Genomic DNA, 20,392 nt, shown 5'->3' on the forward strand with positions numbered 1-20,392 from the left:
TAGAGAATCGTATGTAGTTGTAGAAAGTGACAGGGATGGCATATAGGCCTTCGGGCATGAAGTGGAGGTGTATTCCAATTAGGTTGGCTTTGTCAGCTGTTATGTGGGCTTGTCGCCATATGCGTTATTTTCTGTGATAATCACCTATTTGTATCTCTATCATATACTAGCTCCCTCATCATATGAAAAAGAATGATAACATTAATATGTCTTGTATTTGTTGATTGTACATTGGTGATGTTTTTGAGACTGATATTATGCATGACATGCCTTCCATATTATTCTTGTGATGATGGTAAGCTAAGTGATTGAGAGACTCCGAGGTTTTTGTCGGAGATTGAGAGTGACAGAGAGACTCTGAGGTCCTTGCCGGAGATTGAGAGTGATTGAAAGCCTTCGAGGTTTCTACCGGAGAGCACGAGTGGTACATGGACTTCGCGGGTCCCCCATGGGTCATGGCTTTAAGGCACTGCCCTTAACATGTGTGTACGAGAGTGGAGTGAGAGAGGTGACTGTTGCATTGCATTGCATTCATCCATTCATATATCTGACTGATCATTTGGTGAATTATATCTGTCTTGGTTGATTTCATGATTCCTTTACACTTTACTTGTATATGATACGTGACCATACCTGTTTGCTCTATATGCTACTTGTTGGTTTCAACTTCTTCATGCGTTATCTAATCATTGTCGGCCTATGATGCTTACCGGTACAAGTGTTGTACTGATACTACTCTTGCTGCACTTTTGTTGAGTGCAGAGTACGATCCAGGTTCCAGTTCTACACCCCGTGGCTGATACGCGAGGGTGACATCTTTCAGTCATTCAGGGTGAGCTACTTGGTCATTCGTGGCCCCTGAAGGACCTCCTCTATTTATTTCTGTTTTTGTATTCGACAGACAATATGTAGCCTTCGGGTATTTTCAGACTTATATTTCGTACTATGTTAGCGCTCTTGTACCCTCTGACCAGATTTTGGGGTTGTCGTGACATTTCTAGTTATGATAAGTAATTAAGACTTGATACCTTATTTTTATTTAATTTTCTGCTTATTTAACTTGTTATTAGTAATGTGGTTCGCCTACTCGGAGGGATAGTGTAGGTGCCACCACGACTCGCGAATTGGGTCGTGACAATATATCATTGGCACAAACTGCTGCACTTAAGTTTATGAGACCAGTAGCCTTGCTATTCCATGTAAAACAAGATCCAATCAACACCATAGTGAAACTGCAACCTGCAAACCAGAAAACAAGGTTATCTGAAACAAATACAACCATCCTCTCCTCCCTAAGGACTTGAGTATGATAGTACAACCTCCTCCACTTCGCAAAACCAGATTCCATCATCAATTTTACTTGGATTTTATGGACTTAGTTGATGTGATAGGGCCTGCCACTTTTGTTTTGCTTGTCTCATTGGTACGACCCGATCCATATATCATCATCAAGGTGCACCAGCTGATCAGGTGGTAATCCGTATATAACGCCTATCCATTTTTCCATACCCCATGTACATAATATTTGCGTATATAACGCCTTCTGGTCATAGGTTATGTATATGAATGCAATGCATAACTGAAATGTATACATAGAACTCTCGGAGTGACATAAGGTCATATTACCTTCGATGGACAACTTTTGAGCTAACATTATCAACCTAAGTAATCTCAAGACCCATGAACAGAAGAAACAATCATACGAGGTATAGGGACATCAAAGACTGAAATACTCCTAGTGTTTCTAAGAGTAGAGTAATATGAGAGCTCATTCAATCTCTTGTTGGCTCATAACATAGGATCATGCCAAAATGAAGAAGGAATAGCCTTACCATACCCTAATGTCTCCTTAGTCGTTTAACGTTCTCCTTCCATGTTCACAAGATCTACATTTAAAAGGATCATACTAAGGTTAAGTCTTAAAGACACTCTTAAGTTCAAACTAGAATAATTCATGAGCTAGCGAAAATTGGGCAGCATTTCCGCTGTTTTATCGACTCCCATTATATCATAAAACAGCTCCCAATCAATAATGACATTATCATCAATTTCGTAATTAAGGGACTTTATTACATGCCCAAAACTCCTTTTCATAACCAACACACAATAACAATTTCAATACAACTCTATATACACTCGTATACCACACTTCCTCCTCATCATTACTACCATTCATAGCAAGATTATACCCAAAGTACTCCAACAAGTCAATTTATTACCCATAACATCATCAACCCACCTTTGAACTTCCTCTTTTGCTTTCTTTCCCTCAATCAAGTTATTCAACAACTAGACATTCTTAATAACATGGAAACAAGTATAAAAACTCACCTTAATCACACAAGATCAAGCTTTGAATCAAATCATTCACTTGAGTGAAACCCCAACTTCAACACCAAAGAAAATCTTGAGTTCTACAAACCCTAGTGAGCCTTCCAACACTTGGATCCCTTGATTCTTGCTATTTGATCTATGATCTCTCTTGGGTTTGTGTGGATATGCTTGGAGGAAGGTTGTAGAGCTTTCAAGACTTAGGGAAATGTTGGAAATGAAATAAATGAACAAGGGTCGTCCATATATAAAAAAAAAAAAAAAAAAACTAGCCCGATCCGATTATATGGTCCATTTATACGGTCCGTAAACTTATACGGACCGTATAATACCACCATGGAATTACCCTTCTCTAGAAGGGTTATATGGACCATTATACGGGCCGTATAAATTTATACGATCCGTATAAGTTATACGGCCTGTATAAGTGGTCGTACAACTCAAATTTTTTCGAAACTCATTCCCGTCGATTCGTTCAACCTCCAATCCTTATGGAACCTTATTGGCACTTGTATAACACTTCATTAACTGTCTAAGGAGCCCTATAGCTCCTTCTCAACACATTACTAAATAATTATTAGCTCAATTGTTATGAAACCTTCTCAACATAACTTGCATTTCACTTTCTTTGACGAACTTGGTTCCACCGGTTCGTATGACTTCAAAATCTCATGGTACGCACTTAAGGTTATCAAATACTCTCCTTTGTCTTGTAAGGACTTCATGTTCATCTTAAGCTCGCGGTGGTCTACTCAGAATGCAACAATTTCGAAATCTCCGAGATGTAACACGTCTGATGCCCAATTATATATTATCTTGGATAGTGGCCAGCATGTGGAGCAGATAAAGGAATTCCAACCATTTTATCAGATATTTATTGATGATGCCGAGGTTGAGGGAGTATACATTAGTGAGGATGTAAAAATAATGCAGTTTTGGAGTTGGGGCATGTTGGCCCTCATTCTAAACATTTCTTATGTTTGGTTGGCGACATGGAAATTGAGCCTTCCACGCCGATGAAGAAGTGTATAGATGAGGAACAAGAGCCTTATTCGGAAATTTTCCACACCGACAAGACAAAACAATATTCCTCACTTAAGGGCCAGGAAGTGCAAAATGTGACACCTATTGTTTGGTTCCTTTATTTTCACACCACCTCCCCAGAAGTGTGATAGGAAATTTGATAAATTGGGGGTACAATTCATAAATTCGAGGTGGAGGAAAAAGTTAATTCACGTCGTGCCGCGACGTTAACTAAGGAGCTTATTGGGAGGCAACCCAATGTGTAATAATTTTAGATTTTTATTTTTTATAGTGTCACGTTTTCTTTTATTTTTGTTTTGCAGATTTGGGGAAGTTTGAGTACCCGAAGTTAAAAGTTGAGGAGCATGTTTGGACTTAAGTTTGGGGTCGCCCCGACCCTTAATGTTGAGGATTATGCTGTTAGCTAGGCCCTAGAGGGTCTCAGGAAGTATTTCTCACCCTTGTTTTAATTTTCTCTACTATACATGCATCGAGGACAATGCATATTTTTAAGTGTGGGGTGGGTACTTCCGATTTTGAGGTCAAGGATGATTATGCCATAGGATTTTTTTTTATTTCTTAGCCTTGTATATTTATAAAAATAAAAATAAAAAACCAAAACCAAGAAAAATTCAAAAGGATTTTACTTTGTTCTTTCTTTTATTTTTCTTTTATAGCTTTTTTGCCCTACATTAGAGGCATAGATCATCCACCCCTTGGGTTTTTTTATGGCTTCGGTCATTTCCAGAGCCTTTGAACCAGGTAACTTTTTTTATTTTTAGGATTAATTTTTTTTTAGGAGTAGTAAAAAAGGGAGAAGAATGACCTTTTGACTTGTTTGATACTAGCATATTTAGGCCTGAGCTTGAGTAATAAGTTACAGTGAGTGCTTGAGTAATGAAAAAGATAGCAGATTTTCTGACACCTAGCTCATGGTTGTGACTCTGTATATAGCTTATTTTTATTTTGTAGTTCGCCATGACCCTGTCTGTCTTAGAAGAATTGATCCATCTTTGATTAATACTTGTGTTATGTGTGGTGAAGATTTTCTTGCATATATTCCATGTTTTGCATCTCAGTCTATAACTTGCCTTGCATGTTATTGAAGTGAAATAAAAAATGTTGCTCTTTTTAGAAGATGATAATAGGCTTTCTTTGATATGTTTTGTGAATTTTAGCCTTTTCAGATATTATACCACTAGTTAGCCCTTTGAACCTGTAGCCTTTTGTTTGTTAGCCGTATTTTTGTCTTGATCCTTTTGTTTGAATCCCTAATTTTTGCACTCTGCTTCCTTGAGCAATGTAGCTTAGACTATGATATAATTGATAAATCCGAAGAAAAGGGATGGTCAAGTGAAAAAAGATGACCAGTGATAGCTGCAAAGTGATGAAAAGGCCCTCTTAGAAAGAATGTGACATAAAAAAAATGTTGAAAAAAAATGATTGAAACGTTCTTGATATGAGGGAAATACTTGTGAAATAATTGATGAAGAGAGGGCTGAAAATAAAGTTATGGATGAAAATAATAGGTGATGAAGTCTAGAAAGTGCAAAGTGCTTAGGGAAGTGTAAGTCACTATTATATAGTTGTCCTACCCGTTCCCTAACAAACATTACAACCCGTTAAAATCCTATTTGATTCTATTTGAGCATACTTAATTAGTAGAGATGTACATAATGGGCAAGCCTATGGTTTTTTGTGCATACATGTGAATTTTTTTGTGAGTGTGAGAGTTGTGCTTTGATGCTAAGTCCTTAAATTACATTCGATTTTTTGATTTGAGTGTGGACTATTTATTCTTGTGAGGGCACTTGTTTCATAATAGATAAGTGATATTGTTAGCTTCTTTGACAGAGTAGGTGAGCGAGCTTAAATTTGACGAGTTAGAGTCCGTCTTTGAGGTTAGGAAGTTAGAGGTTTGTTCCTTTATGTGACCTGTATATTTTGCATGATGACCAGAAAGTATATATTTGATGGTTTGAATTGCTATAGGGCCTAATTGTTGGTATCAACCAAAGTGGTGGTGTTCTTAAGCTTGATTTATTAAAAGAGGGTTTAATGCTTGCTCGAGTACGAGCAAGAGTTTAAGTGTGGTGTGGTAATGTTCGGCCAAAAATGCATATATTTACACATCGTTTGCCTCACATTTTAGTACTTTTAATTGTCTTTCGAGTATTAATTATAGTGATTTGTGCTTATATTATATTTTTATAATGTAGGAATAAAACGGTGTGAAATTGAAGAGATTTGGAGCAAAATTAAATAATTGCGGGAGAAAAAAGAAAGGAGAGGAGACAAGAGAAAGACATAATGATTGTCTCATAATTAGTCCAATGATGAGACTAAAGTGGAAAAAGAAAGCAAAAGAATTAAAGCAATAAACAGTTGAAAAAGAAGAGAACGTACCTGGGCATTGTGACAGCATGCGACGCGGAGGAGACACAGAACATGTCTCTTGAATTTAATTTCGCCTTATGCGACCCAAGGCTGGCGCGAGCCCGTTATTTTGCTCGGTCCGAGTTGGAATTAGTTTTTTAAAGCTCAAGTCTTTTGGTATCCTATAAACATTTTTTTGCACGGATTGCCCTTCTTTTGGGGTGGTCTTTAAATTTTGTCCCTCATATTTGTAGTCTTTAAGTTTTGCCCTTCGCTTGGATACCTGAGGTTCTGGGTTCGAACCCTCGCTCAGGCATAAAATAAGAAAATAATTTTGCAAGGCAGGACTAGAGGAGTGTATGCCGGATTCGGCATACAATTTTTAAGAAAAAACTAAAGTTATGCCGGAGGGGGCAGACTTTGCCTTGAGACATATATATTTTTATTTGTTTTAATTTTTAAGGTAAACTTTTAATTATGCCTTAAGGAAATACTTTTAGTTATGCTTTAACTAAAAGTATGTCCCATAAGACAAAACGAAAAATATGTCACATAAGGCGGAATTTTTCCTTAAGGCGTAACTAAAAGTTTGTCTTACAAGGTAAAGTCTATACCTTAAGAAAAGGTTCTGTCTTATGAGGCATACTTTTGGTTATGCCTTAATTAAAAGTCTGCTCCATAAGACATAGTTCCTTAAGGAAAAGTTTTGCCCATAAGGCATAACTAAACTATGCCTTGAGGAAAAGTTGTGCTCCCTCCGGCATAACTTTAATTTTTCTTTAAGGACTTTATGCTGGATCTGGCATACACTCCCCCCAGCCCTGCTTTGCGAAATTATTTTTTTATTTTATGCCTGAGCGGGGGTTCGAATTCAGAACCTCAGGTATCCAAGCGAAGGGAAAAATTTAAAGACCACCCCAAAAGGAGGGCAATTTTGCGAATTGCCCTCCTATAAATACATATTCTACACGGTTTGTACATGACTTTGCACCTAGAGAGAGGTTGGAGCCACCGTGGAGGTCGTAGTTATAGGGTTTTACCTTCTCTTCTCTGTAATACTCATTTTTATGTTTTTATTCGGATGATTTGTTGTTTTTCCTCCATGTCTATGTGGAGCTAAACTTTATAGTTCCAGGGTTTTGACACTAGCATGAAAGTTGACGTTTGATTATCGTTTTATCTATTAATTTTCCATCTTTGGGTTATTTATTTATTCTCGGTCTTAATTGTCTCATTACCTGATTAATAGTTAGATACTATCTGTTACACCCCGTAAGAGTTTGTGATATTTTAATTAAGATAAGAAAGAATGAGTTAAGAAAGTTCAAGGAAAGTTAATCGAGTTAGTAAGAATATCGTTATATATATATATATATGGTTGCCTTAAGTATCCCGAGGTGACATCGTAACCTAAAGGATTTGAAATCGCGTTATGAGCGTATATGAGGTAATGTGAGTGCCCTTTTAAAGTATTTGAGATTATTAGTAATGATATAGAAGAAGGATAAAAGATATGAATATATTTTTGCGATTGGAGTTTCGTCGAAGCTTCGTAAGTTCTCCAGTTACGTTTAAGGTTATTGTGATTCTCCGGACCCTTCGAGATGTGTATGGATTGTTATGTATGTATATGAGTATGTATATGTATGTATAAGAGGTTACATGAGGGTCGGAAGAGGATTAGAAGTTAAACGAATCTGAACGAAATGAATCCGAACAACTTCAGAAAAATCTCGGACCAGATTTTTAGCCCATATTGTTGGAGGCATATCTCCTAGTATATGAGGAGTTTTAAGGTGTTTCAAAAGCCTAAAATTAAGTTCATCGAGTCTAGTTTTCAACGCAACAAACCTCACGTCAAAATGATATCGGAATAAGGAGATATGGACGATGAAAGTTGGGCTGGCGGGGCAGAAACTTGAGACCCGATCCAAGCACTCATATTTTGGCCCATGAGTATGTTTCGGCCCATGAGGCCCATTAACGTTAAAATATATAGTAGATTCATTTGAGGGTTGATCATTTTCAGCTCATATCCTCCAAAACATTAGAGAGAGAGAGAGAGAGAGAGAGAGAGAGAGAGAGAGAGAGAGAGAGAGAGAGAGAGAGAGAGAGAGAGAGAGAGAGAGAGAGAGAGAGAGAGAGCTTCTAGGCTAAGGAAGCCATTTTGATTAAAATCCGAGCTCCGAATCCCGAAGCTCATGAAGAGAAAAACGTTGTACGTTGCGTTGCCTTCAATTTGAGATAAATATTGGTCTTGGGGGATGAAATTTTCGTGGTGGAGCTTCTGATAAGGTATTTATAAAATTCCTTTTATGTTATTAAAATGTTTATTTAGAGTTTTAACGAATTAGAACGGAGAAAACAGCATTATAAACTCGTTTGTTGTTTTGTTGAAATTTATGGGTGAGGGGCTGTTTTAATTGAAATTGATGGACTGATTTGAATTAATATTTTGGTTGTTGTAATCATGGATATGTGAGGAGAGTGAAGGAATTTAATGGTTAGAGTTGAAATGAAGGTTGTTGCTTTATGAAGAAAAGAGGAATCTTTGCATTTTAGTGCGATTTGTGGTAGTTATGTATATTGTTGAATGGGTTGTTGTTGTTGTTGTTGATATATTGAGCCGAGCTAAGTCTCGGGGATGTCATATATATAGAGGAAATGCTGCCGAAATTTCGGTAGGCAAGTATGTAACAAGCTTGGGCTATTGAAAGGCTTGAATTTGACATTTGGCAAACTTGACCATTTGTAGATTTTTGACGAACTTGAGGCTCGATTTTGGAGACGTATAAAGGGCGGAAAAGGTATGTAAAGCTTATCCTTTCCTTCTTTGGCATGCCCTAGGTCTACTAGGTTGAGATTTCGGCCTCGGGGACCATCCTGCTCATCGTAACCCGAGATTAGTTTTCGTTACTATTCATTCAATAGAATTGAATTATAAAAGGTGCATTTTACTAGAAAAGTGGTTGGACTTCCAAAACTTTTACAAATGTAACCCGATCGTTCTAAAACTTTCCTGGATGACTCCGTAGAGTCTAATGGGCGTGATTCTCGTCCGCCGCCTCGACTTGGCCCGAGGTGGGCCCGCTATCCCCGATGCCTCTCTTATTGTTCTGTTTGTCTTATTCCCGTACGGTAAGTCAAGGGAACTCATGGTTATTGTTCCGACTACTAAACGGGAGATATTTTATCTATCCCGAGACAGATTTTAATGATTATTGACCCAATTGTGGGGATCGAAACCCTGACATGTGATGTACGGCTTTAGCCAATGCACTCTTGTCCGGAGTTCGCAGGTAACTCCTGGTTATTATGCTGTTCACTATATGATAGGTGTTATGACCACCTTCATGAGCATTATAAAATGTTTTTGACACCTAAAGCGTTTTTAAAAATCTTACCCTGAGATTCTGGACAAACTACTTATTTTCTTTATTTTCCGATATACGATTTTGGTATACCTGAGTCCTGTGTGATGCATGATCCTGGCATGTGTGATTATGTTTGGAAAGTGATAATTTGGCATTTTGTCTGGTTATCTTCTGTGTTACCGAGTCCCGGGCCGGTTATGTGAATATGCGCATATGTGATATTGGCCGCTGGACCCTCGACCGCGGCGTGCCCGACATTGACTGCTGGACCCTTGACCGCGTCATGCCGGACGTGTGGCATTGACTGCTGGACCCTTGACCGCGTCTGCCGCACTTGTGATTATGCCGACATAGACCGCTGGACCCTTGACCGCGGTATGTCGAACTTGTGATAGAAAACCGCTGGATACTTGACCGCGGTATGTGTGATTGTGACCGCTGGACTTATGGCCGCGAAAATTGTGCGTTGATTCTTCTATGTGTGTGAAACAAAGATGTTTTCCAAAAGAAAGCAAACATTTTGTCATCCCGATTGCCGTGTTGATTTCTCCGGAACTTCTTTTGCCTGTTGTACGCCGGATACGACTCCTTAGTATGCTGGCTATTGTGCTCGCTTTCTATATATCGTATTTCAGTTGTGACTTTGCTTTCTGTGTTGTATGCTTTACATACTCAGTACATATTTCGTACTGACCCCCTCTTTTCGGGGGGCTGCGTTTCATGCCCGCAGGTACAGATTCTTGTTTTGGTGACCCACCGGTATAGGATCTCCATCCTGCGGTTCGGAGTGCTCCTCTTGCTTTCGGAGCCGACGTTTTGGTATATACTCTTTTGGTGTACATGTTTATGTTGTTCAGGGTACGGCGGGGCCTTGTCCCGCCATATGATTCGGTTTGTCTGTTTAGAGGTCTGTAGACGTATTTGTGGGTGTGTGTGCCTATTTCTGTACGGATGTGTTTGCATGATTCTATTCGTTATGGCAGCCTCGTCGGCGTGCATTTTGTATATGTTTGTGGCAGCCTTGTCGGCGTGCATTTGTATATGCGTTTTGGGCCGTTGTGCCATTTGACAGCCTTGTCGACTTTTGACATATTTGATAGCCTTGTCGGCTTTTCGTTATATATATATATATGTCCGCACACGGTTGCGTTGAAATGTGTTGAAACAGTTTGATATAGTTTGAGACGGCATATAGTATTTGTGGCCGTATATGCTATCTGTATGTATTCGATTTGGATAAGTGTGTTACGATTTGGTATGTTTGTCTGTCTGGGTGTCCAAGTAGGGCACCAGTCGCGGCCCACGGGGCTGGGTCGTGACACTATCTATGGTGCGTGAGTTGACTTGAAAGAGGGAATTCACGTACATAATAAGAATAAATAGAGTTTGTTCGATTTAATCATTTCGCTACTGAAGATAGAAATATACCCTTTAGCCCTACTTAATTGGTTACAGAGATATAAATGCATTCTTGTTACCTCTGGAGACCATAGAAATATATGCGCTATAGTAGCATTTACAGGCTTGTGAGTAGTTCAAAAGAATATCATAAAGTTAACATAAAACCGTCAACTAGTAACCCAGGAAATAAAATAGGTAGAACGGTCAGAAGATTCAACTAGATTTTTAGTGGTCATAGCCCTAGATCTATCTCTTCTCCGAAAAAATCCATTCTTTCTTGGTTGAAGTTCATTATTTGTTTTCTTTTATTTTTAGTTAGTTTACAAATATAATTTGGATTTTATTTCTTGTTTAGATAATTAGCATTAGTTTAATTTAGTAAATAGTTAATCATAAGTCCCTGTGGATACGATATCTGGACTTTAAAATCCTATATTACTTGTACGACCGCGTATACTTGCGTGTGCGTTTGGGAGCAACAATGCTGGACTTAACTTATAACAAATTTGGACTCCTCGGATGACTAGTGAAGGTAAGGCTGCGTACACACCACCCTCCCCAGACCCTATTTGTGGGACTACATTGGGTATGTTGTTGTTGGGAGGTTAAAGTTTATGCATATATGTCTTGCACATTATATACATAATTCACTCTGTATCTCAATACAGATCGTGCACTATATCAGAAAAGTATCCTTTGATGTTATTCAATAGCACTCAAACTCATAATCAATTTTCCTGTCAAGTGTAGATTAATTTTCCATAACCCAAAACAATAAGCAGAATAAACTTTTGTAGCCATAAAAAGAAGGATAAGTGAAGCTTTAAATAGTAGGGTAGACGACAATTAGGAACACACACAAGAATTAAACTGCATCAATAAACCAAGCGGATCACCCAAGGAGTTTCCTAGTTAAAGTATGTTTGTGATAGATGTGGTACAAAGACCTTTACGGTGGGCAGAATCACAATTTATCAACTTACAAATTTATTCAGTCTCTTAGCAGTTTAAGATGAATAGGTGGGGCAGCGGGCACATATTGCCACGACTCAAAGCAGAGGTCAATAACCAGCACATAAATAGGTCTCAACTTTACTAAAACAAACAACACATCATAAAATCAGCAATACATCATTTCCATAACTTGAACAATTATCTCGGTCATTTTTTCAGGTTCCTGAACAGGCTGTGAAAGACAATCTTGAAAGATCGTTCGCTAAAAGGTAAGCACAATACTTCAAAAGCTCATACAAAATTAGCATAACATTTCAGTTGACTTTGAATCCCATGTAGATAGACTCATGAATAGCAAGAAAGAAATTTGTGGCGGTTATTGTAAGAAAAGTAGCAGCTAAAAAGTAAAGAGAAATGGGAGTTCATCTTACAATAAACCAATCAGTTGCGGAAGGAAATTAACAGGGATTTAGAGCACCATCAAGAACAAGTTGTTGATCATTTTTGAACAAAAGGAATGAACTCTTAGATAGTTAAAAAAGAGGAAGCCTCTTTCAAATTCATCAAATTGAATATTAATATAAAATAGCTTGGCAGAAATAATTCTCTCTGCATAAACAGATTAGTTGAAGCTTTTACATCAGATAGAGTTAGTCGCCATCAATACCTGTGTATGGACCAATTCTTTTCATGCTAGAAGAACTACTTGCAGCTACTGCAGTTACCCAATGGTAACGCTAGTAGCAAAAATGTGAATTACTTTCACCTTTTTCGGGGTTGAGTAATCGGGGAGTGACTAGAATGTCACAGTCCTGGAAAAATGCAGTCCCGTGAATTGGACTTTAGTCTTAACGCCAATCAATTGGCTTAATTGTCACATCTATTAATGCAAACTAAACAAGTCTTACAAACTTGTACTATAACAAACAACAGTACATAACAAATTAGTCAACTCTAAACGCCAGATTATTGGCTTAATTGTCAGAGCATTAATACAAAGTAGAACAGTCTTCATTTTTTGTCAACAAACAACAGCACTTATTTCTTCAAAATTTGTAACTTATAGTAGCACTTAAGGCTGTAAAACTTAAAATGTTATGGTAAATAGCAGGAGACTATTTCTTATACTTCTTGTTGTGGTTGGGAACTTGCTCCTTCATGGAGAACTTGAACTTGCAAGTAAAGGCCTTTTTCACCTTTTCCTTTCACAAATTCACAAATGCACCTGTCATTTTTCTCCACAAGGTTCAATCTGCATAAACTGCGCCAGCCTCCATGTAGCCATATTCTACCGTCCTTCCAATTCTTGAGTTTTGTCTCAAATTCTCTGCTAGCAGAATCGCAAATGGTCATTGTTGGAGGGATTTCAAGTTTGAAGTCTCTCACCACATCAATCGGAACGTACTGCAATTAGGAAAAAAGGACTTGTTAAATGAGAATTCGATAAGATTGAACTATAAAATCATTCACTAAGGCTTTTAATTACCAGTTGGTCTCTCCTTTTTAATCGTATTTTTGCTACAAAGTAAGGATTTTTTGGCTGAGTTGCGCGTCCACTTTTGAAAATATCTGCACCATATTGGTCATGGAAATCCCTCACCTTGCAAACAGTGGCTCTTTTGCATCCAGCTAAATCAAGAAAGTTAACTGGTCAGGTTCACAAATAGAAATCTCATGGAAACTCAGAGATACTCCATCCATTTCATATTACATATTTACATGGTAGTATTTTATTGACCATAGACTTTAAAAAAAGAAAAAAGATTCATTTTGCACATAACAAAAGGATTGGGAAAATGAGATTTTAACTTTATTCTTCTCAGCAATTCCAAAAAACTAACAAACTGTGCCCTCAAGCTCATTTTGTCCACGAACCATACAACCGAACTTTTATTTAAACCACTTGGAACTTGTGGTCTTAAACATTTCATGACATTTCTATAACTACAACAGCATGTCCAATTGTAAAAAGATGTCATTTTTTCAGTAACATACCAACAAGAAAAATATTGCATATAAAATGAAGATGTAAAGATCTTTAATTTGTGTCTACCTTTTGAAGGTGGCACCTTTTTCTTGAATATGCCAGCCCTTGCATTCTCTTCTTCCTTTTCCTCTTCCTCTTCCTCCTCCTCCTCCTCAGTTTCTTCCTCATATTCCTCCTCTTCATCATCATCTTCCTCTTCCACGTGTATGCATTTTGAACATGGGACCCTTTCAGTCTCATCTTCCTCTTCGTCCTCAGTTTCTTTGTCTTCTTCTTTTAAACCTCCAGCTCCTTTCTTTTCACAACAAGTGTGTCCAAGTAATTTGAAGTCAAATACACCATTTCCATCATAGTCAAAAATTAAAAGGTCTCCAAACTCTACTGTGTTCTGCTCAATGAATTTCTCCCATCCATAATGGAAATAATAATTTCCTCCTGTTTTGGCCACTCCCATGGGCCACGTATTGCCAAACCGATCCCTAACAGAAACCTTCCTAGGTAACTCTCCATTCTTATAATCTGTAAAAGCTGTGGGGATTTTCTGTGGAAAAAAAAAAAGCTCCATTATTACAAAAAGATATAGAACAATACCAATTTCTTTAAATCAGGTTGTCCATATCATAAAAGCAACCTCTATAAGACGGAAAAATATTTCAAATAAACTCAAGGTCTAAGACTTTTGAGGTTATAATTCAAGAATGTAACTATGTCAGAAACTAGATCTAAAAAAAATCTGAGGGATTCTCATAGTTTTACCGCAAAGTTACTAGTATAAAATTTACTTGGGTCTGACAAGGGCATTTCTTTATTTCCCCTACCCCTATACACTGCCCATATCTTCCAAAAAGTATTTCAAGAAAAAGAGTCAGCAAGAATAATTGATCACCTGAATATTAGTAAAACATAGAAAAAAGATGAGAGGGAAAGTACATTTAAAAAATGTAATGATTTTGCAACCTAATCATTATTATTCAGTACTTGCAGATCTAAATCTCACCAAGGCCTTCTCCTCTCTTTACTTCCCCTTCCCATATCCACTGCCCGCACATCTCCACAAAGAAAAATAAATCAAGAAAAAAAGGTCCCAAGAAATCAAATACCATGAGGACTTAAAAAGGGAAAAAAGTAAACTTACCAGCCGCTTTGAGCTGTTTTCAGGGGAGAAAAACTTGAAGAAGCCCTTTTCCATCTTCTCTTTTAGAGAATAGAAGAATTTTCAGCGTAACCTTAACCCTAAAATGTTGAGAGAGAATACATAAAAGCGGAGAAGATTACAAAAATCTTAAGAAGTAAATGCAGAAATAGTAACCATGGAGAAATATGATGAGTTTTTTTCCCATTTTGGGATTGAAAAATTCAGTTGATTTATATCTGCACCATTCAAAATATGGAATACTATTATTATTTTGCTCTGTTTACTTCATTAATTCAGCCAATGCCAATCCTTTTCATGTTGCTAATTCAAGGTGCATGTATAACAAGCATCTACATTGTTTGCCATTACTGAAAACAGCAATTACCTTTTATCTATTTTTAGCAAAGCTTTTCGAAATTCATCAAGGTGGGGATTACATTCATAGCAAGATTCATTTTTTGGGCCATTATATATCCTCAAAAAGACCCATCCATTAACATCCCGATATCTATTAAAAGAAAGTCTTTGGCAATTGGTACGGCCAATGACTCAAAACAGTTTGGGTAAAAGCTTCTCCATAGTGCTAATTTTTTTTTTTTTTTTTGGTCAATTCCAATCCACTTAATTCTCGTTGATAAAACAGCAACATAAAGTAAAACTAAAACTTTGGAGTAAATATAGATTTTGATGCTGGCAAGCAGGAAAAAAAAAGTAAATGCTACCATCAGAGTTATTATAACTGATGTGGTTACTTATCGAAGTAATTAATGAGAAGGAATAACTTCGGAAGATATTTTTGCCAAAGATGAGTCATACTTAAGATTTCGAAATTCTAAGGTGAAAATGTCCCGTAAAACAAAATGAAGCATTTGAAATAAATAAATAAATAAATAAAAGAAATGAGAAAAAGAGAGGTCTAGATTTAACGTTTAGATGATACCAGAGTACATGCTTTGCTCTATGAGAATTGAGGTTTTTAATCATTCGTTTGAAGCAGCTTTTCACCCCACTTAAGGGTGACAAATTAAGCCAATGAAAACATAACCCACCCATTTATTAACTAAGTGCATCTTGCTCCGTCCGTTTGACACCCCTAAACCCAACGAATTAAGGAGAGTACTTTGAATTTATTCATGTTTACAATTCAGAATTTTATGAAAGAACAACAATTGAGACAAAAAGATCCCCCCTCAATACAGCTCAACTCCATCAGTTTCAATGTCTTCTGAAAGTTTTGTCTAAAATAGAGTTTACCATCTACAAAATATATGGCAAACTTAAATCATAGATGAAGACATAAAATACATGATTATTGGACCTTCTATATTATTAGGATGTCTTCAGTCACTTGCTTACCTAAGACATTAGATTTCATACAAATCCTTGAAGGTAACAGGGGAATATTTATCCTCTTTTAAGACCTGAAGCCACGGAAAGAATAGTGAAGAAGGAAAAGAAAAAATATATTTTGAGAAACATTTTTTATGAAGATCGACAACAGCAGGTCAGTTCCAGGCCCTGCAGAATACCGTTCAAAATTCCCATTTAAGTTGCAATTTCAACCAAAACCTATCATGCCTGACCAGTTGTCATGACCCAAATTGGGCTCGTGCGGGCACCTACCTTCCCACCTTGGTAGGCGAACCCTCTCATTTATAAAACGTTTCAATCACACAACATTCCAATTAAAGGGTTTGGTAATTAAGAAATACAGCAAAATTCCATTTATAAATATTTAATAACCACAAGGTTTATATGTTTACAACAACACCAATTTACATACTCGATGTGACTTCTCATGACCTGGTCTAGACTAGTACAAGAGCGACTATTGACTCGGATTACCATTACATTCTACGACACATCCTCCATCCCGAAATGAAGTGGGAGGAGGCCTTCCAGATACACACCGTACATTCCGCTTCATATCAATCAAATACTTGAAACAATCTACACCCCAAAAAGAGTATAGCAAATACAATATCAGTACAAACACGCATCTGAGTAAGTATCATAGGCCGACAATGATTAGTAATACATATTGGTAAAGAATTCACGGATGATGATGATAATCACCAAATCAATCACATATCCATCCATATACAGTACATCACAACGTTAACATACTTTAGGCCACGACTACTCCCTAATGAATTATAAGTTAACCAATCGCCTACACAGATTCTCAACATATATGTAATTCCCAAGTCGTTCGTTTGTGTTTAGGGATGAACTCATCATTACAACGCCTTTTTATCCTACCTCACTTAGAAACAATTTACGACTAATTTTAGGTTAATTTAACAGACGCAAGTCAACAATGTAATTTACATATAACTGAATCCAAATGTTCGTCATTGCCTATGTAAAGCATCTAAACCCAAATACGTCAAGCCCGAATATATCTGATCCACTTCAATCATCACAGTCCAATTATCACAATCCAATCACCAAACATCTGAGTCAAGTCATGATGCAATGCAGTGCAATAATGGTATGAATGCGATGCCATGCCATGCAATGGAGGTGTACACACGTACTCCATACGGAAATATCGACGTCTTGGTAGCACAACTCAGCGTGACTCGCGAAGTCTAAGTGCCACCCGTCCCGGATCTTTGCCCAACAGACAGGCGGGACCCTGGCTAATTGCTCACAGGGGAAGTCTCACCGGCACTACCCTGGGGGACCCACGGAGTCCATGCACTAACAATGATTCTGGGATAGCATTGGAATCGGCCATGCAACAATGATGCCGGCATAGATCATCGGTCATCGGCCATCTCACAATCACTCAAGTAGAAAAGTCTATCAAAAGTCAGTTTCGCTCAATCAACGATACCGGATCATCACCGGTTATCGGCCATGCATCATGAATATGAGAGAATTTATGCAATGCATATGTCAACGATTTCAGAATTGTACCTCGGACATCGGCCTTCTCACAATCACTCAAGTAAAAGAGTTTATCAAACATTAGTTTCATATAATCAAGGATTCCGGAATGGATCTTCGAACATCGGCCTTTTCACAAACATTCAAGTAAGAGTTTATCAAGTATCAGTTACGCTCAATCAACGATACCGGATCATTACCGGGTATCAGCTATGCATTATGGATATGAGGGAATGCGTGCAATGCATATGTCAATCATCAACAATCAAGTTCAACATCACAAGTACCAACAATGGGGTATGCCAACAATGTATCATATCACAATACCAACAAGGGCATGCCAACAATGTATAAATATCACAAGTATCGACAACGGGTACACCAACTATGTATCACAGTTCAAATACCAACAATGGTATGTCAATTCTATCTTCAGTCAAGACGATAATACATATTCTAATTCACACCAACTACTCACGGTATCAACCATCACAATGGAACATTCAAGTACATATAACGGGTGGCTAGTCCCAACACCCAACAGATCAATCAATTGATATATAATATTACCATTTCCCTAAATCAGCCTATTAGTTTAAGACAAGAATCTCACCCTACACTTGAGTCGTTTGTCGCAATTTAGCTAGAATTTAATCACTACCATGATACATTTTATCTTTCCACCTAGCATTTAGATACAATACAAATAATCACGTATTACGAGATGTTTTCATCGTTAGGCATAACTAGATTCCATCCGCTACTCCCAAGTTACATAAATCCAACGATAATCAAGAAAAACCACATCAATACCTAAGGAATCTACAGGCCACAAGCCCGAACAAACAAGTAACACACAACAATACCATCCTAGAATTCCACCCCAAATCTCCGATTTCCCATACATGCATTCTCCGTTTCTTCTAACACAACAATATGGACAACTAACCAGAGTCTACCGAAAGGAAGCCATTACCTACCTCATGGTGCCACGAACATCCGTTGATTCTTTAACTTGGCCACCATAGTGTAACCACACAAGTAGTTTGGGGACATCCATGAGACCCCAGAGTTGTATTCATCATCTAGCGCGTTTATCGAGGATCCCGACATTGATAAGGTAGAGATGAAATCTATTTCGCCTTTAGATTCACTTCTACTACGCTAGTTGATCAATCAAACTTTACTTAGGACAATCATGACCATATTCAAGTCACTAGTTTGGTCAATTTGCCATTTTAGGCTTATCTTCAAGAAACCCATTTTCAAGATCCAAAGTAGAGACTTATTTGTGTTTTCAATAGGAAAATAAGGATTAGATTAGGAATCAAGTTGGGATAATGAACAAGGGAAAAATAATCCAAGGGTTTATATCAAGAAGACAAAGGATTCATCTTTTTGGGAACTTAAGAGATTTGAGATACCCCTTTGTGATTCTAGGCTATGACCTTTGATGAGAATCAATACTAGAAGGAGTGATGGAAGAAGTTAGGGGGGTAACCTTCCCCAAGAAAATATCATTTTTTGCTCCAAAACTGCCTCATGGGCGGCTGGACCCTTTAGGGTTTGGAAAAATAAGGCCAAATCCCGAAATGTCACTTAAATAGTGGAATCACTGTACGTGACCGCTGGAGCGGTCTCGTCACCGCTTCAGCGGTACCGCTTTTGCATCAAAGGGGGATTCTCTACTATACCACTTTTGCGGGTGACAAGCCGCTGCTGCGGCATCGCTGGGACGGCTTGGATGGTGCTGAAGGGGCAAAACTGGGCCCGAAGGGCCCGAATCTAATTCTTCACGTGCAACTCATACGATTTCCCGATCAAGTTAACCGTTCCCAAGTTGCAAGGGCAGGTTCAAGCATGTCTCTAGGAGCCGGCGTCACGAATATTTTGAAATTCACCGTAACGACGGAACGGGTCGTTACACCAGTGAAACCAATTACTTAAGTAAAAGGTAAAACAAATAAATAACTGCATATTTCATGAAAACATAAGGCGAGAGAAGGTGCCTAAGGAAATGAAATTCATATATGAGTAGTCCGGATTTCTTGAACATAAGTTGGTGATACCGTGTAGTAATGTTAGAAAACACGATTGCACGTCAGAACAAGAAAGAACCACATTCACTGCATATTACAAAAGTTGACATGGAAGAAAGGGAACCACCCGAGAACAGTTATAACTTATCAACAAAAAATTTTCCACCATCACAAGATTTATTCTATCAAATCTGTTCAACTGATAAGAATCAAGACCGCAAGATGTTTACTCTGATGCTAGTGCAGTCCCTTGATACTCAAAATTATGTCAGGTAATAATCGAATCCTGAATGTCCCATGTTTGACAAATGAAAATAGTTTTTTAAAAAGATGAAAACTAGCTACCTTTGGATCTAGCACGAACTGGATGGCATCGACCAACTTTTCAAGTAAGAGCTCATCCACAGAGATGGGATTAGAACCAACTCCCCTAGTGTGCACATGTTGACCCCAAACATTTGATCTCAAAAGAAAGATACCGCGGTCGTTGGGCACTGAAAAACATCCAAATGTTAATCATTCAGAATAAGCCATTGGACAATATACATGATTATCGTCATGTATGAAATCAAATATTACCGCGGCTTTCAGTCCAGCAATAGTTGTTCCAGCACCTCCATGATGCATGTGGTAGAGTTAAGCTGGCTGTTGACCAACATAGAGCATGGGAGGGAAAATGCACAAATGAAAAAGGGCAAGAAAGTATCTAGAGAACAGCCTTTGCTTCTACGATGGACATGTCAACAACTAGATTTACAAGGCTCCAATTTGCAACAAAAAAAAAAAAAAAAAAAAAAGGTACAACCTTTCTCATTTACCGATAGATAATATTTGTTCAGATAGCTAAAAGTGTGTCAATTTGTTAATTTTTTCTTTC

The 20,392-nt window shown here is 37.8% G+C and overlaps 1 protein-coding gene across 3 annotated transcripts; it reads right to left on the reverse strand.

The window, feature by feature from the left end:
• Nucleotides 1-12,363: 12,363 nt before the first annotated feature.
• Nucleotides 12,364-15,540, reverse strand: LOC132611373 (B3 domain-containing protein At5g60140-like). Of its 3 annotated transcripts, none has more exons than XM_060325804.1 (5): nucleotides 15,522-15,540; nucleotides 14,582-14,679; nucleotides 13,513-13,987; nucleotides 12,946-13,088; nucleotides 12,364-12,863 (listed from the first exon to the last, which is right to left on the reverse strand). In XM_060325804.1, exons 2-5 carry the CDS (start codon nucleotides 14,633-14,635, stop codon nucleotides 12,582-12,584), a joined length of 954 nt encoding a protein of 317 aa, XP_060181787.1. In that variant the 5' UTR covers nucleotides 14,636-14,679; nucleotides 15,522-15,540; the 3' UTR covers nucleotides 12,364-12,581. The 3 variants fall into 3 exon arrangements, with proteins under 3 accessions (XP_060181787.1, XP_060181786.1, XP_060181785.1); XM_060325803.1 differs by lacking the exon at nucleotides 15,522-15,540 and adding an exon at nucleotides 14,967-15,184; XM_060325802.1 differs by lacking the exon at nucleotides 15,522-15,540 and having other exon boundaries at nucleotides 14,582-14,833.
• Nucleotides 15,541-20,392: the final 4,852 nt, after the last annotated feature.

The sequence above is a fragment of the Lycium barbarum genome, chromosome 9 (genome assembly GCF_019175385.1).
Source record: "Lycium barbarum isolate Lr01 chromosome 9, ASM1917538v2, whole genome shotgun sequence".
NCBI classification, from domain to species: Eukaryota; Viridiplantae; Streptophyta; class Magnoliopsida; order Solanales; family Solanaceae; genus Lycium; species Lycium barbarum.